The sequence below is a fragment of the Falco peregrinus genome, chromosome 9, assembly GCF_023634155.1.
Source record: "Falco peregrinus isolate bFalPer1 chromosome 9, bFalPer1.pri, whole genome shotgun sequence".
Lineage (NCBI taxonomy): Eukaryota > Metazoa > Chordata > Aves > Falconiformes > Falconidae > Falco > Falco peregrinus.
Window position 1 is genome coordinate 20,486,641 of NC_073729.1, and position 27,907 is coordinate 20,514,547.

General features: G+C 48.7%; 1 protein-coding gene across 2 annotated transcripts in view; it reads right to left on the bottom strand.

Annotated features, from left to right (window-relative positions):
• Nucleotides 1–27,907, bottom strand: part of EPS8L2 (EPS8 like 2) — a 66,867-nt gene that overhangs the window by 22,301 nt on the left and 16,659 nt on the right. For both annotated transcript variants that reach the window (XM_027795251.2, XM_013304029.3), the window contains 4 exons: nt 22,202–22,266; nt 20,937–20,992; nt 6,556–6,620; nt 417–578 (listed from right to left, as the gene is read on the bottom strand). In XM_027795251.2, the coding sequence (XP_027651052.1) occupies nt 417–578; nt 6,556–6,620; nt 20,937–20,992; nt 22,202–22,245 (327 nt within the window). In that variant the 5' untranslated portion in view covers nt 22,246–22,266. The remainder of the gene's footprint in view (nt 1–416; nt 579–6,555; nt 6,621–20,936; nt 20,993–22,201; nt 22,267–27,907) is intronic.

Sequence of the window (27,907 nt, forward strand, 5' to 3'; positions counted from 1 at the left end):
ACCCGTCAAAATGGGGCACTGTTCTTGGGCAGATATCTTGTGTGCTACTTTATTGTGAGTAGTATGCTACTTTACTGCGAGTAGTATGTCCTTGCCTCTCTGCTTATGCTTTACATGGATCTTTGTGGACCTGTAAGTCTGCATCTCTCCCACATTGATGGGATTGGCCTGGAGCACAGCTCAAGGTATCTTTCACATAGTGAAAGAGTAGCTGTGCTCTGGAGCTGTGAATAAATCATCTCACACCTACCTGCCCTTTGCATTAGAGTCAGCCAGCTGCCACACACCTGGGAGTGGATTTTGGTAGTGATTCGCCCTTGTGTTCCTCAGAAATGGCCCTCCCAGGCAGGATGGGAAGGGTGCGCACCACACCCCATGCAGCAGCCTGGGGGTAGCTCTCGCAGAGCTCTGGGTACCTGCGACTCGCAGTCCAGGAGGCGGATGGACTTGTCGTTCACTTGCAGCAGCATCTCCTGTGTCCAGATCTTCTCTTTGGAGTTGAGCAAGATGAGTTTTCGGATAGCGTCATCCACAGTCACAATGGACTCGCTCTTATCCATAATGAAGGTGGCCAAATGCTGAAGTGGGGGGGGGAAGGAGTGAAAAACAGGTAAAAAACCTTTGATAGTGTCTGTACCATAAATCAGTGGTGAAACCTGCTCTAAAGGCTTGAACTGCTGTTTGCCTGTTCTTTGGAGCACAGATGTGAAAGTGCTGCAGAAGGCGTGCATTCTAGTTGTTAGTACCAGCCTGGCCACAGCGGTGAAAGATCAGGGTTTTGTAATGCCGCAAGACTTTTCATAACAAGTTTCACCACTTGCATATTTATCTCATCATGTGTCAATTTTAGCAGCTCTGGCCATTGTCCAGTGGTGCAAATGTTTTGTACACATGATTTAGTCCCCTGGCTTTTCTTTTTTTTTGCTGCTTGCCTCTGTCCTGCGCTGTGGCTTTGCTAGATTACCCTGGTTTTCCTGCCTCTCTCCTTCCACCTGTCCTGTAAACCCACCCAGGGCTCTTCCCACTGCCAGCCTGGCTTCCATGCTGCCATGTCCTCTTGTGCTGCCTTGGTGTGCACTTGGGCTGGGAGCAGCTCAGGTAAGGTGGGAACATCCCAGACATGGCTGCACTCGTGTGTTTTCCCATCCCTGCTTGGTGTCCTGAAGTGTGTGGTGATCCAAGCTTTGCACTTGGCACCTCTATGTACAAAGAGTTTGTGTAATCGAGCTGCAGCTGCAGGCTTTGGATTGCTCCTGGGGCTTGGCGCAAGGGGAACGCTGGCAGGGCAGGGTGGCAGCTGCAGAAGCACATCAAATCCAAATGGTGCATGTGCCTCCCCCAGCACTGGGTGAAAGAAGGCTGCTCCAGAAATCCAGGTAACTTATTTCTCCCCGCTGTGATCAGCAGCCAGCGAGAGCAGGTGCTGCTTTCTGTGGATGGGGAGAATGTGCCTCCCTGTCAGGAGGGGGGCGGCCAGGCAGGAGATGTGGGGACCCTTGCCCGCTCAGAGCAGCCAGGCTGGTTTCTGTGCAGTTGTCCCTGTGCAAGTGACAGCACAGCCAGGCCACGTGTTCAGGTGACAACAGGGGAAAAGGAAAAAAGAATTGGGAAGGAAAAGGAAATGGTCTTGTTTTACCTTGTTCCCTTTGCTGCCCTGCTGTGTGCTGGGGAGGGGAGGGGAAGGAGAACATGCCCATCTGGGAAAGCAGCTGAAGCTTTTCCCTGTAATAACAAACTTTTTCCAGGAGAGAAAGGCAGGAGGCTTTTGGGGCTGTAGGGCCTGAGCAATGTGTCTGCGCTGCAGCTAGTCCAGGCGTCTGCTGCTGGGAGGCTTGTCAGGCCAGATCCCAGCTCCTTCTCTCTTCCCTGGAATATCGATGGCCCATCCACTGATACCAGAGGAATTTTACCAGTGTGCTTAACTGTAAACGTTGCAATTATGCATCCATGGCACAGATGAGTTGTACAACGCTGTATTATGTAGTTTAGCTACTAAGTAGATAAGAACTGATCTGAAACCAAGATCTGAGCCAAGAGTGCTGAAACAGGGCCAGAAGAAGAGAAGGTCATGAAAAGACGAGAAGAGGAAGAGGATGAAGATGTCCCAAATGACCACCAGAGGACCCTTGACCCATTAGGCCACACATGGGTAGTAAGAGTGTAGATAAGTAGTTCGTGGAACTGTAATGAATATGCTAATGGTTTCTCAGAAATGTCATTCATCTGTATAGATTGGCCATATAAACAGTGAACACAGTCAGGGTGCACATTGGGTAGAACTTATTTCCTGTGCATCCAGCACCAAAAATCAAGAATGCCCGCTTTGTAACACTTGAAAATGAGTATTAGAGAGTTTTGTCTCTGGTTTTCTGGTATCAGCACCAACTTGAGCCTCTCACCCTGCTTCCCCTACTTGGTAGCATTAGGGTGCATGACAGGCTGCTGCTGAATCAGCTGTGGGTGCGCTGAAGAGCCGTGGGGCCCGTTGACCCTTCTGGCAGGGAGAGCCCAGTACCGCACCTGGAGCAGATGGCATTGTGTGCGTTCTTGGTGGGGCTGGGGGCTACAGTGCGGCCACCCCATGGACAGTCCTGCTGGGTGTTTAGTGTTTGTGGGGATGGCAGCAGTGGCAGCTCCTGCTTCTCTTTGCACGAATCCTGCAGCCTGGTTTCAAAGCAAGAGCTGCAGAAAAGGGGGGTGTTTTAAAGTGAGCCACAAACTAATATGAAATTTGGAGCGGCTCTTTGTCTCTGTTACAGGGATGAGTTTTTGCCTAGCTTTTCTCCCTCTGATCCCTTGTCTTTATGCCTTCTCCCAGTGATCAGATATAACCTTTTCAGGGGTCAGGCAGTTTCTTTCTGGTGCTGACTCTTTGCTATAGTGATGCTGTATCAGAGGTCAGGGTCCACATGTAGCACAAAAAGGTGGTCTTTGTCCCAGAAGACTAGCAAGAGCGAGCTATAAAACACGAGGAGAAAGGGCTGGTGGAAAATCTGTTCCCAGTAGCAGTCTAAGCTCATGAGCTGATTAAATAACCCAACGGGTAGTGCCCACCACTGGCACGTGCCTCAGTGGGCAAGGGAGGAGGATAAGTTCATTGGGAAGTAAGTCCTTTCCACCTGCAAAAGCCTAGGGAAATGCAAAGTGGGAAGCAGACTTAAGAGGCAGCAGAAGCTGACTCTGCTGCAGTGTCGGGGAAGGAACCAGCGCTGTCCTGCAGTGGACATAGGTTACAAAGGGACCTTGGAGAGGCTGTGAACATTGGGGTCTGAAGCAGACCAGATGGACCCGAGATAGATGTGTGTACTCAAGAGATGGAGCCCTGGATGGTCATGTTTGAAGCACAGGCAAGAACTGTTGTCACATTTGGCTCCAGATGAGATGAATGCAGGGGGAAAGACTCAGATTTAAAGCACTGGTAGCCCAGAAAGGGCTGATTCTTTAAATACTGATGTTTGACGGTGGGAATTAGGGGTGGATAGGATCTGTAGTGACCAGTTTGTTGTTACGGTGGCTGGTAGATGATTCACAAAGATTGGAAAGAGCAGAGCACTGCAGAGGGTGAGACCCAATCCTGGGTTCATAAAGGAAAGGTATTGGGTGAGGCACTGTCTAAATAAAACTCCTAGCAGGTATTTGACCTGAAAGCTGAGATTAGCCATGCAATCAGATATGAAAAACATGCTCAGGTGTATGTTACTGTAATTGTGAAATAGTGCACGAAAAGGTATTCGCAAAGTCAATATTATCTGTGCAGAGGTGACAAACCCTCTGCTTTCCGAGCAGGGAAGAGAATTGGTTTATACCTGATGACGGGCATTCTTATCAGTTCTAGTGTTTTAACTGCCAAGTTTACAGTCTTCATAAATTCCTCTGTTGTTTACTGTTAAGTAAGTTAATTTTCAGGGAGGGGAAATCTACTTGTCTAATTCAGACTCATTAGAATATTTTTTTTCTTTTCCATTTTCTTTGGATATCAGTGGAGTGAGAGGGAGAGAAGCTTGCTACTGTTTTTTAATCTTATTAAAACCCTTTTCAACCAGATGGATATTCAAATATTGTTGTTTTTGTAAGAATGGGCAATGGCTCCGTTCACTATTAAACTTTGATCAGCTTATAGATTACTTCAGAGGGTGTAAAATGTCTCTTTAGGAAGAGGTTTCCTCACATCTCACTGCCTGTCACTGAAATCCCCTTTGCCTTGGTCAGAGTTCAAGGTAGAGACTCACAAATGGGTGGCATATGGCATAATTAATGAAGAATTCATGTATGTGTCACTGTTTAAAGTCCCTTCTCTGCTTCCATGAGTGACTTTGTTTGGCAGGAGTCAATAATGGGGATGGTTGGCAGGGCTACCGATGGGGCAGCTGGCCATCAAGTTGGTCTCTGATGGAAACCTGGCCCTCTTTCCAAACAAGTATTTTTAAGTGTCTAAATTTCATTTCAAGCAACTGAACAGGCTCTTTCCTTTCTAACTGTGTGCTTGAAGCACTCTGCTGGACTGGGGTTTTAAACCAGAGAAGAGAGGGCCCCATCTACTAAATATGAACTTTGTAAAGTGTTTTCCTTTCTTGCCCTGCCCACTTTTCAGTGATGAATGGTCCAGCTGAACTCAGACAGGCACCTCTACTCCCACAGTGGCCCGCACTGGTGTCCCGCATTACGGGGATGGCCAGCCTGGCTTCTTAAACGCCCCCCCCCCCCCCCCCCCCGTGGATGTCTGCGACACTGGGAGATGAATTTGGCTTAATGCCTGTCATGGTTGAAGAGTTTTGAATTACTTGGGAGGACACAGTAGCTGAGGGGGAGCTGAAAGATGATAGTCAATGTGGTCTCTCTTGTTTGGGCAGATGAGTTCCTGTAACCGCCATGGAAACCCTGGTTTTAACCTGTATGTGCTGACTGAGAAGGGTTTGAAGCATGGGGTGACAAGAGGGACAACAGCTCCCACTACCCTCCTTCAAATGCAGAGGAGGGAGAGAGGACAACAGCTTCTCCCTTTCCTGTTTCCTTGTACAGAATTTTCCTTCTCTTTTTAATGCTTTTTTTTTATAGATTACTAAAAAAACCCTCATTCTCCTCTCTCCAATTACTCAACATTTTAATTGGTTGAATTTTGATTATTCGGAAAGGAAATACATTTTTGATAAATGATGGATTTGTATGCCACTTTCCATTTAAATTTAAAGTAGGAAAGAGGTCCATATGTAATTAAACCAACTTCACATTCTTTAATGATCATTTTTGTCCTCCCTTCTTGTCAACAATTTCCTACCTGCAGGCTGTAATGACAGCAAATATCAGGCTGAATGACTGATCAGTGCTGGCTTTACAGCAAGCCCCTCAGACAGTGACCTCCCAAGCACATCATGCTTCGTAGCAAGAGGACAGAGTCGCTGACCTCAGAATGTCCCTAGGCACTGGTCCTGGATGTAGCCCAGAACGGGAAAAGGGACAAGCCAGTAACTTCTGAGCCTTCAGTGTACAGGTCAAGGCACTGGACATGCAGAAGCAGTGACTGATCTCTGCTTCTCTCCCCATCCCAAAGCAGTCTTTGTAATGTGGGTATCTCTTCCACTCCTCGATTCAAAGAAATGTGTGGGATCCAAGGGAGGGAGAAATAAGTGGTCAGGGATGACCTGTGTCATGTAATGTGGGAAAAGCCATGGAAGTCTGGACCTGGCTTTGTTAGAGGATTTGAGCATGATTCAGAGTTTTTCCATGGAAAGCCGTTTGTAGCCTTGCAGGAGGGTCTGTGAGCTATACCAGAGCCTGCTTGCTTGGATTTTCAAATAATACTGTACCATAATGGAACAACTGCTGCTCTCCAAAACATGGAGTTGGAGAGGAGCAGCAGAGAAGTAAAAGATGGCTGGAGAGCTGGTGTTGATTTTTAGAGCAGGCAATAAGTGAGAGGAGAGAAAGGAGAGGGATCCAGTCCAGCCTGTAACCTCTGACTTGTAGAAGGGAGTGGGGGTCAATCTTGGGAGAGGAATTGTCTCGGGAATTGTGTTGCGCTTATAGCCCTTTAGTTTCTCTCCTCAGAGTCCCTGCGCTCCACCTACCTATTTTATTCTTTATTTCCCTACCCTTTTGTGCTCAAAGGAATTTGATGAGAAGCCCAGGTGGTTCCAGCTTCAGCAGGGTGCTACGTGTGATTGAGAGGGCTTATGTGATCTCAGCCCCTGGGTCCAGGCTGGCAGGACCACGGTGACCCACAGCGCAAGGAGGGAAATTACAGCAGATGGCTAAGTCTGAAAGTGTGTCCTACAGCCCAGGAGCTAGTGAGTGTGTCTAGCTGGGTGGGAAGCTCAGGAGACAACCTGATTTACAGGCATCGGGGAGCCGGGAACTGTGGAAAAGAAATATGAAGTTTCAAGCAGCTTTGATGTTTGCCTCTCTCAGGGTGTGAAGAGTGATGCTTGCTTACTGTCAGAAGGCTCCTGGCTCCTTTTTAGCCTGTTGAAGGTCAAGGACAAATGAAGCTCGTTGCATTACCTGCATCTATCACTGATGCTGGCCTTTCAGCCCCTTAACATTCCATTGCATACTCACCTGTACATGGTACTGTGAAGTCTCGTGCATAATGACATTGGAGTTGGAGTATTTTTTCCTTTGTTCTGCAAAAAAAAGAAGAAAACAAGCCTTCATTGTAGCAGGTGTTTGCTGTTATATCAGGATCTGGGAGTTAAAGCTGTCATGATGGGGTGCTACAGTCTTTCTCACACTCTGAGTTCAGAGTCTTCAATCTTCAGAGTATTTGCAATAATAGACATGTTACTAATACTAACTTTTGTAATGAGGATTGGTAAATCAGATATGTAAAGTGCACGTTCAAGTTGTATCTCTTAATACTGCTGCTAATTTGATTCCTGGGGTCAGCGTCGTTTGTGGAGGAAATTAAACCTAGGGTAAAGGAAAGCCTCAAGCAACAAATGATTAGGGAAGCTCTTGGCAGAGGGCTGAGGAGTGGAGGAGTGGCTTGAGAAGGCTGCGGAAGACTGTGATGTGCACATGGCAAGAAGAAAAATTCCAACCACAACCCCCAGTCTGGACATAACAGCCCTTTGAATCGCCCTCCAGAGGAAACCCTCTGCACTACTGTGATGCTTTTAGTTTGCTTTCTTGTGTTTCCTGGCAAGCCATGGTGAAGGGTTGGAGTTAAAGACAGGAAGGACTGTAGGGATTAAGCTATCCAAAGCTACCAGGAATTACTGAGACTCCTGCTAATAGACATCTCCAGCAGCTGCCTGCTGCGGCTCCTGTTGCTGCTCCACGCTGGTTCAGACCATGCGTCCTGTCTGTCCCTTTCCCTGAGCCTGCTTGCATGAACTTGTCCTGCAAACAGTTGCATGGGCATAGCAGTCAGTGGACTGCAGTGATGGGATGAGAAATGAGGGTCAGGATTGGAAAGGATGGCAGCTCCTGAAGCTGGTGATAGTGATGGAGAAGGTGCAACACTGAACTACACCCTGAGTGTTGGCTGGGGAGTAATTTGCCAGCTCTGATGTGTGTCCTCCTTTAAGCCTTGCATGGAGAACGCTAGCAAGGAGTAAATGTAGAAAGCAAAGCATCCTGCTGTGACAAGAACAGAAAGCAACCCCCAAAGCACCAGTTTGGAGCTTTAGCTTAGTCCTGGGGGTGTCCTTGTATTCACTCCTCACCTGGATAGCTGTTATTTAAACCTCCTGCCAGTAGATCCTGTGCAAAGGAAGAAGCTGGCCTGAATCTGCTGCTTTCCCACAGAGTTAACAGGAATTAAAATATCCTATAGACCTGTGCCTCCTTTTTTAATTGCCAGGATTTCTGTAAATATCCTTCCTCATGAGTGTGCGTGCCCCTGCGTGTCACATGCAGCTTCACACCTAGATTTTTCCTGCCCAGAATGGGATAGGATTTCTAGCCAGCCTATCTAGCCCCTGGAAAGCTCCTGTTTCAACTTACTTTGATTTAGCTCCCAGCTCATGGGAATTTGGGATTTCTTTGGTTGTCCTAAAATCAGAGTGCTGGCAGGGAGGGTAGTTAAAAACTGGTTAGGGTTGAACAAGCTCAAACTTCTCAGGTATATTAGACTTCGGGTCTTTCACAGTTTTTTTGCTAAGTGTCTGTTGGGTGCTCTTGCTCCCATCACCTGCCCTGGTTTGGGGCTGTGAAATGCTGCTCAGGCACAGGGGTGGTGGAGTTGGGCTTGGGGCTTGGGAGACGTGCAGGTTTGTGCCGTGCTTTTGCCTTGGTTCCCACCTTGGTAGTATGAATCTTTTCCCTTGCATCTCTGTTATGCTTTTATTTCTCCTTGGCTTCCACGGAAGGAGGATGAGTGCGTCCCTGAGCTCAGCTCGGGCTCTGCGGGCATTGCCACCAGGTGTCTCTCCAGAACAAGCACCGACCTAGCAGAGAAGAGCTTTTAAATTGAGCTCCGCTTGGTACTTCTCCCAAGACACAGGGCTGAGCACTGGTAGCAAACTTGCCTATGGCCGCTGGAGCATGTTAAAGATACAAAGTTAGCCCAGAGACAATGAACGTAAGAAGAGACGCTGCTACTTTCATTTGGAGCCTGGCAAGGGTTGATAGAAGCTGGTTTCAAGCTGATTTCTAGTGCTTTTAAACACTTCCGTAATGCTCTTTAAGACTGAGGTGTGCCATCCGCTTGGCAGGACACCCAAGGACTTTATGCCTGGTATCTCTGTGCCTGTGGTTGAAAAGACAGCAGTGTGCTTGGCCTCTGCAGCCAGTTCCTGGTAGCCCTAAAGTGGCAGCTGTTCACAAGCAGAAATGATTTCTTGGTGGGCACGCTGGCAGAGGTGTTAACGGAGACTGCCGGTCTCTGAGCCGGTGCCTTTTACACCGCCAGCATGGGCTTGGAGATGGAGTGAGGATAGCTCAAAGACCTCAGACTCCCTGCTCAGCCATTAGCTTCCAGAGTGACCTTGAGTAAATTAATATTTCAGCACAGCCACCTCCCACCTTAGGCTCGCATTGAAGGGTCAATGGCATTTTCTGTTTGCTGTGTGTTTTAATTGCAGTCTGCCCTACTTCAAATGTGGGGCAAGGTCTGGAATAGGGCACACGGCAACACACACCGCAGGGATTCATGTCTGATGTGAGTAACTTTTTTTTTTTCCTCACTAACCTCAATTTCCTCACCAAACATTTCTCGTGTAAATAGATGACACTAATGGAAATGAGAACACTGCGTCTGTGTGGGATGGAGACAAATTCAGACATTAAGACATCCCATCCCCTCCTTTTTAAAAGGGTATGGAAAGGGCTGAAGTGCTTGGTCTGGAAACAGAAGGTTTTTACATTAGGACAGGCAAATGTCTTCAGCCCTGAAAGAAGAATGCAGAGCTGTGTCAGAAGCTGGCAGTCCCTGAGGAAGGGAAGGTGTACCAGAGGGACAGGATTTCCAGAGGGAGGCTAGCATAGGTCTGTATTTCTGGTAGAACAGCCTACTGGTCTGTAGGCTGTCTGGTCTGGTAGGAGAACCAGGCTGACTGTCTGGTCTGGTAGGAGAACTGCCCATGGAGCTGTAGCAATGGTCAGGGCTGTGGCTGGCTGCTTACAGACTTTCTGGAGTCCCCTCTGATGCCTTTGCTGCATCACCCAAGCTCAAAGAAGCTGCACATGTCATGGTCGGGGGAGATTCTCAGCATGTACCTCTGAGGAAATGTTTAGAGAAGCCCTTGGAAATCTTGGGGACATGTTGAAACCCTAGGGCTCTGCATAGCCCAACTTCCCATCGCCTGCACTTGGGGGTAAGCTAGAGGGCAAGGGCTGCTTTAGCCATTTGCAGCCTTTTCCAGACAGAAGCAAGCCCTGGGGCAGGGAGAAAATGAAGGTATCCTCCTCTTCCTCTGTTGATTCTCCTGGGGGAATTTCTGTGGTACCTTTGAGAGTTGCAGAACTAGAACAAAGTGCCTCTATTTTGCCTCAGGATGCCATTCAAGTGACGTTCCAGAAGCTGGCCAGGACGAGGAAAGGGGTGTTTCTGCTTATTCTCTTTCCTGTTCCTTTCTTTAAGATATCTGCTTGTTCCTTCTGAAATCCCTTCTGTCTCCTTGGCTTCTACCTGCCCCCACACCCATGGAAACTTTTATTTTTGTGTTTCCTCCTGGCATCCGCAAATATAACCATGAGGCTTGAAAGCAGCCAGGCTTTCCGGGGACAGCAGGGTGCCAAAACACTGAAATCTCCTTTCCTAGTGCACAGTTTTGATTTAAACACAGGAAGAGTTAGAGATCCAGCCTGCAGATCACAAAATAATCAGTCTTAGGCTACATCTACCCAAGAAGCTTGGGTGCTTTAAAAAGGAAGAGGATTTTTTGTTTTGTTTACTTCAAAGCAATCTGGTGAAAGGTTACAGACCTTTCCGTGGATGCATCGTTACTTGTCTTAGTTATGCATCATTATTTGCCTTAGCTTAAATCTGGCTCTGGTGGTGCTGGGCTGATCCAAATATGCCATGCACAGAACGAAGCCTGCAGGGAGATCTATGGCCATTTGACTCTATGGATCAAGGGTGGGCCTTTACGTTGAACAGGTGAACTCCCTTGGCCAGAAAAGACTTCAGAAGGCAGGTTGCTTGTCCTTGGGTGGCTCCCACAGTGCCCTTCTGCACAGCCCTGTCCTCTACCTGCTGAGTTTTGTATGAATGAATGCTGGCTTGTTAGCAGCAGTAGCTAATTTCCTCCTGGTTTATCTGACACCTCTCATACTAGGACACTTTGCATTTTCATGGCATCTTGCAATGGAGAAGGCCTGAGCACCATAAGGTTTATCCAACCCATACCCTGGCCCCACAAGGTGAAGGATGTGCATAATCCCCACACAATAAATAAGCATTATAGGAATATAGCAATGCTTTTCCATGAATTAGATGGCAGTTGCTGTCAAAGCTTAGACACCAATCTGCACCTCTATTTAAATGAATTTTCTTCTGCTGTGACCTTTAGAGGCTGTAGCGGTGGAGGATTCTTTGGATATAACATGGGCTGCGCTACAAAGGGCAGGGAGAGCTCTGGGGCTGTGGCATGAGTACAGCAAACATCTAAAGGTGATAAAAGCTGGCATGAGCCCACAGTGACCACCACTGTCTGTCTTTCCCTTCTGTCTGCCAAGAGAGACAAAGAGAAGGGAAAGCAGTACAGCTTTGTTGCTTTTGGTGTCTGGCAAGAGAAAAAAACCCTCATAGTGTGGAGTTCCTGTCTTGTCTGGAGGGAGGCAGCTGGTGTGATCCACTGCTGTGGCCTAAAGAGCAAGGATGGGTAATTCACAGTTGTGTCGTGGCTGAGCCCAAGCACTTGCTGTATGAACGCATGGGTGATCCAGAGAGTTTTGAATGACTTGAGTGTGGATAGCACCTGGGACATGCACCCTCTTTGGTAAATTGTCTTATCCCTTGCCTCTAAGGATTTGGCCCATTGAGCCTTAAGACACCCCTTTCAAGGGAAAAATAAACCCTGTAAATTGTTCTTTAACTGAATTCAGTTCAGTTGTTCAGTCCTTTCCTAACCAGCTAATCTTGCCTGGTACCCAGAGATGTGGGGAAAACGGCAAAGCTGTTCTCTGGAGTATGTTATTTTCTGCCAGTGTCTTATGGATAAACAGTGCTGTGGGAATGATGTTTCCCACTGGTACCACTGGCCACACGAGGAAATGGAAAAAGCTCAGACACTGCAGAGGCAGCAAAGTGGATTTTATCTGAGGGCTCAGAAAGGTGCTGGGCTGAAATCTCAGTGATGACGCCAAAATCTTGGCTGGAATTTTTCCAGTTTGGCTTTATGTTAAGGAGTGGAAGGGATGAAAGTAAGTAATAAATGAGGGGGGGGGGGGGGGGGGGAAAGGCAGGATCAATGTACATCCTGGAGGGCTGGGGTTATCAGCTTGGTCCAGGAAGCCAAACCACATCTTTTGTGCCAAGTCGCCTTCCCATTTCCATGCAACACCCTTTTTTTGCAGGGAGTTAGGATGTGGCTGTGAACACTCCCTTCAGCCTGGCAATCGTGTGCACAAGAGATTGGCTAGCCGTAGAAACTGCCCGCTGGGACCAGCTTAGAGCTGAAATAATTAGCTAAAGTCTCTAGGGATGTAGAACAGTGCAAAGGAGAGCAGAAGTGGGCTTATCTCTCTTTGTGTATGGCCTCTGCCAAGCCAGTGAGGCAGAGCATTCCCAGTACAATGCACCAGTGGTACCAGGGGAGAAAGGGTGGTTGTATCGGTAAGACACCCAACGGGGTGCCTAGGCTTGAGCCCCGCCTCTGCTGCCAGCTTCCAAAATGGCCTGTAAATATTAGTAGGAGGAGAATATCAGCCTAGGGAGGAGGGAAACAAACTCTGGGGTCTGGCTTATCTGACCCTGAAGCAGCCAAAAGATGGTAGCTGAGACGTATGACAAAAGAACCTGTGGTCGCTCACTGTTCTGGGGTACAGCTGTATGACCGTACATCTCCATGCAGAAGAGTCTTGTGCCTCTGCATATGGGGTAAACAGGCTGAATGGGGTGTGCTTCCACCATGCTTTGCTTTCCCCAGATTGTTAATGGGTTATAGCTGGTTTTTTTGGCTCTTTTTGCATTTTCTGAAGAGAATAGGCAGAACAGCCTTGGTACTACCATGATGCATGTGTTCCTGGTGTTTTGGGGGAATCTGAGCCCTTCTTTTCTGCTGCTGGTGGGGTGAGTGCCTGTGGTGCTCTGCTGAGCTGCATGAGGGTTACAGGCTGTTACAGCCAGGATCCCAAAGCTCAATCCCAAGCTACCATCTCTTTCCATCCAGTTACACTCTAAACTGCTCTAAAGAAAAACTCGCCTGTGCTCTTGCTGTACGCTAGAGCCAATGTCAGTTGTGGTGTAAACAGGTGCTGCTGTAACAAATGCAGCCAGTTGCACCAGAGCTGCGAAGGCCTCAGCCTCCCCTCCGTGAACATCCTTCCCTGCTTAATTAGTGAGCTTTATCACACAGGATCCTCCCTGATCCTCCCCACTTCTCATATTTGTCTTCAGCCATTGCTGAGCAGAAGGCACAGCAGAAAATGTGGAGGATGGACAAGTCCTACATGAAGCAGTCTGTAAGGAACCAAAGATGTGTGGGATCAGGTTTGTTTTCATTGGCAGTACCAGATCAAGGGCCTCTCCTTGATTCCCTGTGTCACACTAGCAACTTCCCTGGCCTCTGTGTCCATTAGAACAGCCTAAGGAAAGTCCTAGCTGTTGCCTTCTGGAGCCTGCCAATAATTTCTGTTATCTATATATTATCTAGCAGTGCATATGCTGTTTATAGTAACCTGCTATTGTAGTGTGAGCTTTGTGCCAAACCAACAGGTCAGGACACAGCCCTCCAGAGGAGAAACAGAGCAGCAAATGTCTCTGTATGCTAATGGCAATGATGCAAATCTGCCGGGCCTGCATTATAAAGCAGCTTTATGAAACAGCATCCATTCCCAGGATCTGAGTGCGGGGCCAGATCTGATCTGGCAGTCTGACCACCCATCTGCGGTAGCACAGCTCTGCCAATCTGACAGGTTCCTGCATCCTCAAAGAGTGGGAGGATGCTCCAGGTTCTGCAGGGTTAGTCAAGGATCTGGTTTCAGGCACTGCACAGACCTGCTGCGTCTGAGCTCCTGACAGGGAGGCATCTGCAGGTCTGTACCTCTGCTGCTGCAGAGGCTTCCCTGCTCAGGGGTCCCCATGGCTGGCTGGCACAGGGACAGCTCCATTTTGGAAGCATCTCTGCAGCTTCTTATGAAGCATCAAGCTCCCTGGTTTTCCTTTTAGCACCATGATATTTTCTGAATGGCCAGAGCTTGTTAGTATCTGTGGCTGTGATGCTGGGAATCTTTGCATGGGGCAGCTATCGTTCATGGCTGGCATGTTGGTACATGATCTGGAAGCTCTTGAAGTGAATGAAAAGGCTCTCATTGAGGTTGGGGGCAGGCAGAGGTATGAATGGTCTGTGGCAGCAGGGAGCTGCTTTATTGATAGCGTGTCAGCAGCTGCTAGGAGGTGTCACAAGGCCAAATTCCTCCTTGGCATGCTTAATATTTGCCACTAGCTCAGACCCAAGTGCTCACATTCCTGTTTTATTAGCTGAAGACACAACCCACTCTAGAAGAGCAAATAAAAACCTGACCCACCTCCTGGGTTGTGCAAGGACTGAGTACATCGAGAAACACTGCGTGTTTGTGTCTGGCCTGCCCAGGATCGTGAGGCGGTATGTACAGTAGCATACTGTCCGCTGGGCAGGCACACAGGGGCCTCTCCGCAGAAGATAATCAGGGTATTGAGGAGTTGCAGGGGAAGCTTATGGGTAGAGGTATTCCTTTTTAGCCTTTACAACCAGAGCTGGAAGAAGTATGCCAAATTATTTTCCACCAAACAATCCAAAGTGTTGTTTTCTGAACTTCCTGTAGCTGGTAATGACATTTTTTGAATGTCAGAATACATTTAGGAAGATGGGAGGAACCTTGATTTAATTAAACCAGTGAATTTGCCTTACTTTAAAAAAACTCGTAATGAAAAGTTTCCCCTTTTTTTGTTGTTACTAACACAGCTTTTGTTCCCAAGGTACTTGGGCATATCCAACAACCCATTTCCATTTAAGAAAATATTCCTCTGAGTAAGCACTAAGCAGTTACTTCATGCAAGGAGAGAACTTGTGCTCGGCAGTCTTGAAGTGGCAAAGAAAAAGGGCTGCTGGAGATGCGGAGCAGGCACTGCAGCATCAGGGGTCCCTCCCTGCAGCCTCCCCATCACTAACCCCTGGCCCAAAGGCTCCGCGGTGCGGACATGAGGGCTGCCTGCAGCAGGTCGGGGTGGCTGCAAGGCAGCACTGCGGCCAGGGTTGAGCCCAGAAGCACCCAGGACAGAGCCTGCTCCTCCCAGTAGCTCCAGTCAGGGCTGAGCTGAGCCTGTGTGTTTCCCGTCTTACCCACCGCTGGGTTTCGATCTGTGGGAGCCAACAGGAATGCTGGCTTCCTATTTTTCTTCCAGCCCTCTTTCCAGTTGGAGTATTAAATGTCTGAGGCTTTGAGTAAAAGGGTCACCTGTAAGGCAGTGTCAGAGGGGAGCTGGGGTAATCTGAAGCTGGAATCTGGGGTGGGAGAGGGAATGTGAAGTAAGAAGCTGAAATGGTACTGAGGGGGCAGTGGGGGAGGACATGGGGATTTTTGATATTTTTAAGCTTAAACACCCATCGGTAGAAATTAATCTGACCAGTTTCTCCATAACACTTTTGATGTCATACACTGACCTATTGGGGTCTCCATTAAGAGTAGCTATTGTGGTTTTCTAACAGTGGCTACCATATTATTATAATATTTTAGTATAATAAAAATATCTTCAAGGCTGGCAGTGGAAGAGATGGGGAATCAGGCACTGCTCTGACTTGGACCTGCAATCAGCACTGCACAGGGCTTTCTTGTGGTGGGCTGGGGAGGTAAACAGCAACAACACATGGGAAAATGGCACTGCCTTTCCCCCCACCTGCTGCAGGAGCATGTTGGTTCCCTGTTGTTGTCCTGGTGCACTGGGCAAATGCATCTAGGGACGCTCCCCCCTCTAAGCAGCTTTCAGTGTGCCCTGGCAAAGGGCTGGAGCAGGGGAGAGCAATGCCCAAGGGGGAGATGTGTTGGCCATGATTGTACAGCTGGTTGGGGATGGACACAGCTGTGTGTCCATCTGCCCTGTCCAGTGCTCTGGAGGTCTTGGGCAAGCAGAGCAGGTCCCTTGGGAGCAGCAGTATGTCCAGGGAACGATGGAGCTGGGAAGTCCCTGTTAGGTCAGTACTGATGTGCTCAGCACCAGTTCCCTTAGTCCCTCATCATTTCCCAAAGGGAAATCTGCAGGGCAGTCCGAGGGAAGCAGTTCCTCCTCTCTGCAGCAAGGAGTTTTGGTCTTTGCTGGATCTCTGACTTTCTCTCCTGTGGGAGGATAGCCTTAAAGGGAATGGCCGCTCAGTCAGTCAGGTCTGCAGTTGCTTTATCCAGAATTGCAGCCTCACTGCTTTGCTGATGGCAACGTGGGCCTGCTTCAGGGCACGGGCTGACATCTCAACAGTCAGACATGCCTAAAACCAAACACCTGGCCTTCCTGCCGAGATATTGAACCTCAGAAATTGTCTCAATGAATGCCAGTGTTTTCTAATTTTAGCTTTTGTTAAAAGACACAGAGGCTCTACCTGCATCCGAGGGACACGATGGTAGGTGGCACCATTCAGATGCTGCCCAGATCCCCTTGGGTTTAGACATGTGCACAGTCCTCCTGACCCAGCCGTGTAGCTGAGCAAGCTCTGTTTCTAGCCACCACTCCTGCCAGGGTTGTGTCTTGCAGACAATACCAGCGTGTGTTAAATTCATGTACAAACCCTCTTCTAGAGGGTTGTGGGGAAGAAACAGCACCTCAGTGCTCCCACTGATAACTGTGTGACGGCAACATGGTCTCCAGCTAAAATAATTAACAACCTCATGGTTTGGGCAAGGGATAATTAATGGCAAATAATGATCCTTTTGTTGGTCATTTTGTGTTGAGCCCTCAGACAACATGGCTTTAGGGAAAGCAAGATTGTCTGGAGTCAGTGTTTCTGTCTTTCTGCTTTTGGGGTGATTATGAGTTGGCACAACTCTTATCTGTGATGGGTATCTCACAGCAGCAACCCTGAGGCCGTGCTTCACGCTATGCTGGCCCAGGGTGCAGCAGAGCCAGCAGCAAAGAATTAGTCTGGGGACCATGCTGGGGGCTGGCAAGTCTCATCTCTGAGACCTCCCCGTGTGGTTGGGGGCCCCATTGGGAGACAAGGGAGGTCTGCAGAGACCTCCAGGAGTTGGTTCGTGACTGTTAAACGTAATATGCGCCTTCACCATCAGTGTATTCTGCCTCACCAGGACCAGCAAGCTCTGCCAAGCAGCTGCTGGTGGCTTATGGGTGCAGGCGGCAGCAGTGGAGTCTCGCTCCCCAGGCAGATGATACCTGTCCAGGGCCACGCTGGGCAGGCGGGAATGGCTTTTCTCTTTGTGTTAGTCCCCGTGTCCTGTTACAGTGCTGAAGCCTGTCTTGGGTTACCTGGGGGGTGTGCAGTGTCAAGTGATAGCGCCTTGCAGTCTGCTGCTGTTGAGCACCACATTTCTCCAGCCTAACTCGTGCTACAGGTAGTTTATCTTGCTCCAAAATCCCTTTTCCAGCCCTGTACCCTGACAAGTTTTGGTCTTTCTCAGAAATTAGTATATTGAGGATGGGGTGGGCAGGTTGGAGCTAGCCGGCTGTGTCTCAGAGGTTTGGATGTGAATGAGTGCTGCCTCCTGCCAGGCCAGCATTTTGCATCTCTGTGGTGCCCCTCCATGTCCTACCTCTCCACTCTGTGGCCCTGCTGGGGGGCCAGCCTGGTTTTGGATCTGCCAGGCACTTCTGTGCCCCAGCATTTGAAGTGAGAAGCAAAGGCACCCAAAGGGTTGGCCAGGGGTGCTGAAAAGTGTCTGAGCACCACAGGGATGGACATGGTACCTAAACAGAGATGGGCTGCTCTGAACGCTGCTGCAGAGCTGCTTTCTTCCTACAGCCCCATGAAAAACCCACTGTAATCGTTAAACTGCCCTTAACTCTGTAGCTTGTCATGGTTACACTACCTACCTAATCTGTCAGGAGAGACAGCACTATCTGATAAGTAGCTTAGATGAATGCCTGCAGAAGGTCCACCTGGGTGGCACCACAGAAAGAGGTGGCAGAAGCCTGCTGTGGGAAGCACTATGCAGAAATGCTTCCTTCCAGCCCTTCCCTTGGCTTCTGCTGGAGCCACACTGGTCTCCCCCTGACAGGCTTTCATCTAGGTTCAGAACAGATGCCAGTAAGTGGAGAAGCAGTTTAATTTATTTATGGTATGCATTAACATTTATTCAGCTGGTTGCTGTGCATTGAGTAAGGTGGCAACTTGATAGGTGCCAGCCATTCCCCCTGCTGCCAGCGGAGCTGGGGCTTGCTCTGTGCAGGCAGCCCACAGAATCTTCCAGAATGTGGGGCTGAACAAATGTGATGCTGTTTTGCTAAGGGGGGAGGAAAGGATGAGTGTCCTGCTACCATGACAGCCAGGAAACTCCACTAAGGACAGCTGAGCACCTAGAAAGTGTATCCAACTCTGGTAGGGACAGAGCCAGGGGAAGATCTCTCAGGGCTTTACACCAGTTTCTTTGGGGGCTGTGTCCTGTGTGGACCTAGATGCCTCTGTGGGTTTCACTCTACATCCTTGAAACCCCCCAGAGCAGATCCTCCGCCCTTCTCTTCGAGGTGGCTTTCTGTCCGCAGCCTGAAGCTGCTGCTCTGCTTCACCACGATGCTCTTGCATATCACTCTCCAGGCTCTCACCTGAGGTGGCTTTAATACTGCCAGTGAGTCCCTGTGGATACTGGGGATCCCTTGGCCCGCAGATAGCAGTCTTGTACCTGCCGTCGGCACTCCTGTCGTGTTAGGCCAGTAGTGAAGGCTCAGGCTGGGTTAGCATTTAGAGCCTATGTACCTGAGCTGATGGTTCGGTACATGCCCTCCTTCCTTCCATACCTCTTTGTGGTCAGAGGCACTTGACTGTAGAAAAAACATCTTAAGAAAGCTAAACCCAAGGCCTCGTTCACCTAGGAATAGTATTTAGACATCTGTGTGCATTGGAGAACCTGTGTGCATTACCCAGCAAGCTTAGAATGCAGCAGGAGTCTGTGCGCTGCGAAATTGGGAGTTGATTTCTATGGAGGCCTGGCTATGTACGCAGGCTGAGGGTCCAGCCTGATTACACTGGAGGAAAATGGAAATACAAAGTCTTGCAAGTTCTGAACGTTCCTTAGCAGCATCATAATCACATAATCAAGGCCAGCTTGGCCTGATGTGATTTGTTTCATTATGAAACTTAATTCTCCCTGGAATTTTAGTTCTTGCCTGCTGTCCACCCCCAAATGTGCCAGCTCACAGCAGAAATTAATGTTGGGGGAGGGAGGGTCTGAGTGCAAAGGGACCCAGACATTTAAATATTGCTTTAACACCTGCTGAGTGTCCTTTGATAAAGGCGTGCTGAACTAGCAGGGTGGTTTTCAAGTTCTGTCAAGCAAAAACCCTGTGGATGTATACTCATGCAGTGCTGGGCTGATCCCGCCAACAGCCGCTGATTTATGCAGTAAATGCCTGCAGACCTCATACTGTGCTTCAGAGGTGGCAGGGAAGCCATGGGCAGCTGGATTACTCCTCTTGAGGAGCTGGCCCATGGACTTATGAGTGTCATTTAAGGTTTGCTGGAATTTGATCAGAGAGGTCCCATCCCTGGTGAAATTTGCTTTTAGGGTGTGTCCATGCAAAAAAATTTAAAAGATGTAACTCAATGTTGAAAACTACTTACTTGAGAAACTGTGTGTGTGTTAGAGGCGGTTTGTCAGCCTTTCCCTTCACTAGCTTTTGTGGGAGTCATTGCGGGCTGCTCCCTGCTCATCTTGCAGGGCACCAGGTCAGCCTTGAGCTCACAGTTCGGCCCCCTGAAACCCTGGCCATCCACAGCCCTGGGCTGCCTCCACCCATGGGTGCTAACCTGCGCATGTGCTGTATTTCAACGCAGTTGTCAGCTCTCGGTTTTGTTTTTACACAGTGCTCTATTTACCTTGTAACTATAATCTTTCTGCCCCTGACTGGATCTGCAGGAGCTTTCAGTGCATGGAAAAGAAGTGATGCTGTTAGCGGTAGGAGGAGCCTGTCTGAACTAGCAGTCCTGTGTGCAAAATGGTGCAGCACCTAAACATTTCCATGCCTCACCCTCTTGCTGCTTTCTAGGCTTATCTGGTGTGCTTTCATCTCGGGACAGGTGACTGACACAGTTCAAACCCCTACTTGGCACCTGCCCATCATGCAGCACCCAGGCCACAGACAGCACCAGTCAGTAACACCAAATTTCTGTTCTACCATTATTCCCATATTGCACTTCTTTGCAGCTAGTTGAAGTTAGCAATGACTTTGTTTAACACTTCATCCACTGAGTACAGCCCCCTCCTTCCCAGGCAAGATAAGTCACTTGTGGGACACTGCTCCGGGTCACTCCACCCTGATAAACCTCCAGCCCAAACCCTTCAGCAACCAAAGCTGCTTCCCAGGGACAAATAAACCACCTTCACCTCGTAGATGTAAAGGGAAGTTTTCTGATCGAATATAAGCTCTCCAGTGAGGGGTGCATGCAGCCTGTTCGTATTCGATTTAAGCATCAACCAGGCAAATCGACAGCTCTCAGGTGGGAAAGTGTGCAGGCTCGGACTCCCCAAAAGCCCCCAGTGGTCTCCCAGACAAACCCCCATCTCATCCAGGGAGTGACTGTGGGAGGTGACTTCTCACACATGACTTTCTGCTTGTTCTGCCTGCCCCACAGGGCAAGTCTTCACCCAGGATGTGTTAAGAGAGCTGCTAGGATCGGGAATAACTGTTACTGATACCTAAATGTTCCCTGTGGCTCTTCATCCAGTGACTCAGTGGTTCCACTGGAGCTGGGGTGGTTTATAAACAAGCTGCGTCAGGCTGTGCACAAGCATTCCCTCTACTAGCAAAGAGCCAAAGGGCACTGGAGTTTTCATGGTTCACTGTGTAGTTACAAGAGGATAATCATTAACCTGCTAGGACAGTCTTTCTTTTGTTAGGCCCTTTATCAGGTTATCTTGCTAACATAACTGGAGAGGATCTGGGTGACAGGTGGGGGTGAGGGAAAGCAATGTTCTGCAGAGCTTGTCTCGCAAAATCACAGCTGTCCCCAGCATGGGAGTCGGTGGCACGGAGGTGAGGTGCATTTTTGCTGCCACATCAAGGCCAGCCTGTTGCATTTGGAGGTCTGGATCCACGCTGCTTTGAGTTCCAGCCTAAAACCCCAACAGCCACATTCAGATCTCCAGAGGTGCTTTTGCTATAGCAAACTTTAGATGTGTTTGTGGGCATGACTTACCGTACAGGTCCTTTGCACTCAGCTTGGAGGCTCCATCTGCTCTGCCCATGCTGCCACTGTAAAAGAAAGAAGGCACAAATAAACAATCGGCTCTCAGATCTTTTTAACATCTGCTTTTGCACTGCAGCTTGTGCAGTAATCAGCACAGCAGCTCTGCAGCTGTCCTGAGAGGGACCAGCGGTGCCCTCCTCATCACATCCACCAGACATGGTACAACTCCATAGTACCAGGCAAAGCACTTGCTTGTATGACCGCACCAGCGGCTCTCTCTGCAACCCTAGCTGTTATCCACACCACTGGCGCGTGTCACTAAACCCAGCAGCTGGAAACAGGAGACAGAGGAGCCCATCTAGGCCTGTCCCCACTACAGTTACCTTCCCACCCCGTGTCCCCTGGAAGGACATCGCTTCCGGAGGGGCTGCTTTAAGGACAGTGGCTCCTAGTGTGTGATAAGGGGGGTCATCACAGGGAGCCGTACAGGTAAATGGAGGCCCCTCCACATTGTACCCAAGTCCACCTGAACCCGAGGCAGTGTAAGTGCCAAGATTAAGCTGTCTTATTAATGGACCTCTTTGAGATGTGCTCCTTGAAGGCAGGTGCTCAGATATAGAATGTGTCCCATGTAAAAATGTGGAAGGACATAACTGTGTATGAACACTTGAGTTTTGGGGTGTCGGGTCTCTAAGCATGGGTTGCATCCCCTGTAGGGCTCCTACCACAGATGCCTGGGTTGTGCCTAGGAGTGTGCAGCCAGGAGATAACGGGGTTTTCTCCAGCTCAGGCCTGGCAGAGGAGGATCAAAGCCAGACCTCAGGGTTTCAGGCACTGTGGTCGGGCTGTCCTGCACGGTGCAGTGAGCCAGTGGGTGGCCAGTGGCTACTTTCTGCTTTGTCACCATGTCTCCCTGAGGGCAGGCAGTGCTTCATGGTGCTCATTCACTTACACCCTGCTCCCCAGAGACCAGGAGCGTGCAGGAAGGAGGGAGAGAGCTGGTGGCTCTGGCTCCATCAGAAAGCTGCTGCAGCCCTTAAGCTGCAGGTGGAGGTCCTCCTGGTGTCCCCCTCCTCTTTCCACCTAATGCAGCTTTACCAAGGTGAAGCAGTGATGCTGGCTGTAACCACAGCTTGTGAGGTGCCCAGGAAGGGTGACTCAAACACCAGAGACTTAGGGGGCAAGTGGGACTGCTAAAGAGCATCCCCCTGGCTGGTAGGAAGGAGTGGTGGTGCCAGCTGTGAGATGGAGAAGCCTGCCACAGAGATCCTTACTTTGATGAGCCAGGGTTGCTGCTGAGGGATCCCTTGAGACTCATGTCGCTTCGCAGGACAGGCAACTGCAGCAAAAGCAGAAAAGATAGGATTAGTCATTAGAAAACACACTATTGTGTGATTTACCCATGTACGTGCTGCCCTTCCTGCCTCTGATTTAGGGTCTCCAAGCAGTGTGGGCACATGAGAGCAGTCAGGTGAGCACAACAGGGTTTCCTTGCTGCTCCTCCTCACCTCTCACAGCTCTGACCTGGGCTGAAGATGACACGTACAGGGATGCCTTTCCGAAACCTATTTCCACCTCTCTCCTCTTGCCTGTCCCTTCCAGGCACATGCCAGCTTTGTGGTATTTCAGCATGTCTTTTTCTAGCAAAGCAGCCCTGCCTACCATTGCTGTGGCCTTTGCCTTTATGGTCTGTCAGAGGCCACTAACAAACATATGGATCTCTGTGGCCATGTGCTTATGACTGTCAAGTGTCCTGAGTCTTTTTGCAGGCCTACAGTACCATTATCTTTTGTTATGTGGCAATTTCAAGCTCTATACCAGCTGGTAAAGTATCTTTACCAGGGTATTACCCGCACAGGGAAAAATGAGATAATTGTGATTACTGCTTCACTGGCAACATAAGGATTGAGAAACGTTTACTGCCTTGGCTGAGTGCTTGGTGAGAGGCAGGCAGACTTTGTGCACAGATATTTATTTTTCCCCCCTCCTCTTTCAGATGAAAATTATAAATAATGTGAAAGAAGATGTGAGGGAGATCCAGTCACTGGTCTAAGAGCAGAACTACAAGGAGGAAAAAAGAAGGGAAAACAAGGTATAATAGAACCTCAAGGGATGCTTTGTATTGGCATCCAAAGTATTAACATCTGCTCCAGTGCATGACTTGAAAGAAAGCCAAAACAAAGTCTTCATGTTTTTTTATTCACTTTTTAAAAGTTCAGCAGGCCACCTGCCTGGGGGCTAGGCATTCAGCACCTTTTTTGTGCTTTGCCTGGGTTAGCACATGCTCACCTCATTATAAAGTTGTCAGAAATCAAAGATAGGGCTTTAAAATACTCATTGTTGGCCAGAAGGAAGAAATTCATTAGTGTCTTCAGTGGGATTTCCTGTGAGGGGACCTTTGAACGTGCTTGGCATGTGCTGTGGGGCCACTGTGACAGCCATCCCTGGCAGGCCGTGGAACTACCTTGCAAAGGTTTTTTTTATCTGAGTTTAGGCTAAAGTGTGTGTAATCTCCAGGGAACACTTCAGTGTCATCCCTGGCACCTGGGATTTCCCCTCTGGAGGCTGACTGTCTCTGCTGCAGGGCTTGTTGTATCGTCAGCAGAGCTGCTGACGTTTTTATTCCTTGTGTTTGAAACACTCATTTGTGGTATTTTGCTCAATGTGTTTCAGCCTGAGGTGAGGACAGATGCAGAGTTTTCTCACAGATCTTAACAAAACTGCGTGTCTGTCAGAGGGCTTGCAGAGGTCCAGCTCTCCAGGTGAAGCAGACGGCTTGTGTGCACACCGCACAGTTGCATGCTGCTGCAGCATTGTGCAGCCACACACCCACACGTGTACACACAGGCTGTATGGAGGACCCCAGCATGTTTTGGGCTCAGCCTTATGGCTGTCAGCCTGCTTTGTGTCACAGTAACACTCCTCAGCAGTGAGATGCTGTTAGAAATTACAGTGAAGTGCATTTTGTAGCTAGTATATTAAATTCTCCTTTTCGTCTCTGGCAGTTGATGCTAAAGTCTGTGCACATGCATCCACACATGCACAGATACAAATTCATATACACATTAGAATAGAAACTTGGTGTTCTGCCAACCCCCTGAGTGTAATAAAACCCATCCCTGTGCCCAAGCTTGGGTACCTGTGAATTTTTCCTCTGTTAATAGCTGTCTGCTGGTTTCCTTTTACAGTCCTCAAACTGTTCCTATCTCCCAGATCTCCGTGTGCATTAGCATAAGATACCTAGAAGAGGGAATGCGTTCTAATAAACCCAGCTCTGGTCTGTTTACTTTATAGCAGCCAATCACTTTAGTCCCATGGCTGGTGATTGTAGTTGGGAATGTTTCTGCATATTAATGTAATATTTCTGGCTGCCTTTCACTTGCTGCCCCAGGGCTGTGTCCTTAATGGACTGAAATCCAGGTTACTCCAGCAGGTAAGTGCCACACGGTTTGGCCTGTGGAGTTCAAAGCTTGCGCCCAGGCCCCAGCCATGAAACGACAGGAGGAACTAGGGGTGCAGCCAAGGTCACCCTGGTTTTTGTTTCTCCTTCATGAGCTCTGTCCAAAAGACAAACTCTGCCCAAAAGACTGGCCCTGCTTTTAGAGGAACCCATCTGGTCAAGCCCTCTGTGGCTGCCAGAGGAGCAGACCCCATGGCAGTGGCAGGGGTTGCTGCTCAGCTTTGAGGGTGAAGCGGGTCCAGCCATAAAATGAGCCGATTCTTTATCTCATGGTAGTTAATAAGTAAGTACTGATGGGATAAGCTGGGCTTATCCCTAGAGGAAGGCAGGATAAGTTACCAGGTACCTTGGCTGGTGGAAACACCACTGGACCCCACAGGTGTCAGAATGACTTGCCCACATGCTGCTTGAAGTGTGCGGTGGGAACACCCACCACCCACAAAACAGCAGAAAGGTTTTGTGCCACTTGCAGTCTCATTTATACCCTGATGCTCCAGAGTCTTCTGCCTGGCCAAGCAGAAGCTGTAATGCATTAGCGCTGCTGACATTTCAGCAAGGGGCTGATTATAAATTGCTCCTTCTGACATGTCCAATTGAGTGATCCTTGGTCTGTCTCGGCATTTGTAATGCAGCAAACCCCAGTGTCCTCCCTCCCTTTCCCAGTGCCGTTGGAAGGTTGCCCTCCCTTCCAGGGTGCTTGTATCTGAAAGAGGACATGCAACTGGAAGTGATGTGTGTGCGCCTGCCAAGTCAGCTGGTCCTTATCCTGCTGGGCTCCCTTCTTTTTATTTATTCATGCTATTTTTGTTAGTTAACCTTTGCCTGGCTCTCCCTGCTGCATTAAGGGCCATGTCTGTGTTTAGACTTGTGTTAATCAAAATGAGGGTGTGGTGTGATGCTGGCCAAGTTAAACCAGGACAGAGCCTCATGCCAGAGCTCTTAATTCACTTTAAATTGCCTGATATTAATTGACTCCTAGCTGGTAAATGGGGGGACAGATGGATGGACAACATTTCTGAGGAGTTGGAGACTTTATGATGATACTTTATAATTTTGCTAAATTGAAAGACAACTAGAATCGAGTAAGGTGAAGAAAGGGCTGAGAGTACTTCACCTCTAAATGCAGGCAGAGCCAAAGACGTGATGTGAAAGATGAGATGAGGCTGCAACCGAGTGGCTGGCTTTCCCCAAGTTTCCCCCTCCCCATGGGGGCATCCCTAAGAGCTTCCACCATCCTGTAACCGCTGACAGACACACTGTCTTCTCCTTGCTGTCATTTCAGCTGTGGCTTAGGTGTCCCTGATTAGAGGGTTCCTGATCTCCCTCTTATCCCCCTTGCAGGGTGTGGCTGCTTTCTCCTCCTTACACAGGAGGGGAAGTGAGAGGCAGATTTAGCCTGCGATGTGTGTCTGTGCAGGGGTTGCCTTTGGCTCACCCTTATCAAATCCAATTTTGAGACCATCACCTGCTCTGTTGATGGTGCAGGGCAGCGTTTCTCCATGGGTCACCAAGCAAGCTGGCTAAGCCATGAGCATAGTGTTTAATGGGACAGGGGCTCTAGCAGCTACGCCGGGCTCAAATAGTGGCTGTGGGGGCAGATGGCAGTACTACATTTGGGCTGGGGGGACTTACAGGAGAAGCTTAATTGCCTGTCTAAAGCCTGGCTCCATGACCTATCCCAGGCCAGAAGATCTCATGTGCCTTAGGGAGGCCAGCGGACAGGGCTGTTGAGGTGGGTGATGTCTTATTGTACTTTAAAACAAAGGAAATCTTACTCCCTGACTTTCTGGACAATCTTATCCTTGGAGGTCAAATATCCTTCTGAAGACACACAGTCATGATAGGAGCCTGGCATTGTTGTCTGTGCTACATTTCGGTACTTTTATATCAAATGGAAGCGGGCCATGCATTGTTTTGACTTTCTTTGAAGAGCGAGCTGCAATGTTGCAAGGGTGGAGAAGTGCAGTGGGAGGGGGGAAAGAATAACAGTGCTCTCTTCTCTTTGGGCCGGTCACTGCTATTGCTTTACATTATTTTTATTAGGTACACTTTGTCCTTGTTTGCTGTGGGTCATACATTTTTGTTTTTGTAGCACATGGAAAGGGATTGTGAAAAATTCTGGATTTTGGGTGAAGATTGGACAACCTGAAATTATGGAATACTAGTGTCTTTTTTAGGGCTATTGTTATTATTGTCACTTTGAATAACAATAGCAGTATGTGAGTGTTTTTCATCATGGGTCTAAGAGTACCCTTAAGACTGTGATCAAGTAGAGCATGCTGGGGAAGGTTTGTTGGTGCCAGAGGCCATTATGATATATGATTGTAGCAGTGGGGAAATGCTGATCAAAACACAACAGCTTTTGCTGGAACAACAGTAGAAAGATATGGCAAAAACCTCAAAACCTTAAAAACTGCCCAGTCACCTAGGAGTATGGGTTTTTTTTGCATGCTCTAACTCATTTCCAGCAGACCTTGTCTTTGTTTCTGGTGTGCCCTGTGTGACAGGACTTTTGAAATGCCCATGAGCTAGTATTTGAAACGTTTTCCTACCTGGAGCCATGGTACCCATACTGATGGCTTAACTGCTGTGTCACAAAAAGGGGTCACATAAGGTTTGATATCTGTAGGCTAAAGTGTTCCTTGACCAGGCTGGATCACCTGGAATGATGCCAATGTCCCTTATGCCCCATCAAGTCAGCCCAAAGGTGGTGGTAGGGAATGGCTTGTGGAGTGGCTGGAAGAAAACGGGCATATTATGAGCAATCCAGACTGAATAACTTGGTTGTAATAACAGGCTGCAGCCCTAACAAGCTGCAGGTGTTGTGAAGGACATGTGCAAGGCCAGGGGAGATAAGGAGGCTCTGTATTCACAGAGAGATAAGAGAATTGGACAGAAAGATGAGAAAAAACAGGATGCCTGCACAAGGGGGGAGCAGCGTGTGGGTACCACACTGGGACCAATCATAAGGGAGGTGGAAGCGTGTGAATGAGTAGTTTTAACCTACCACTTTTTACATAACAAAGCCTACGTAGCGTGTGTATCTTTTGCTGAGAGTATAAATTGCTGTAAGTCTTTTAATAAAGTGGCACTAACTTGATCACATTGGTCGTATAAGTTGTGTCTGAGCCTTCTGCGTCAACAGTGGCTCTGTTCTGGAGCACGTGTGAAGTGCTTAAGGACGTGGTGAGGGAAGTCTTTGCACTAAGTAGTTTATGGGACTTGGGCACTGGTGAAATAAATGCAATGGAAACACTGCCTGGGGGTCCTGCCTGGGATAGGAGGGGGCAGGTATTATGAGGGTGCTGCTGTCTCTGTGTGTAGCCTGTGCTAACTGGATGGGTCAGGCAGAAATGCTAAATTAGCAAAAGGCTCGGCGAGTAACATAAAGCATTGGTTAGAAACATTAGCTGGCGACCACATGATGTTATCTAAACTTCCCAGGACAACAAAGCGCCGTCTGTTAGGGTTGCTGAGTGTTTTCATAAGGGAATGTCACGCTAGTGAAAGCTGTTTGACA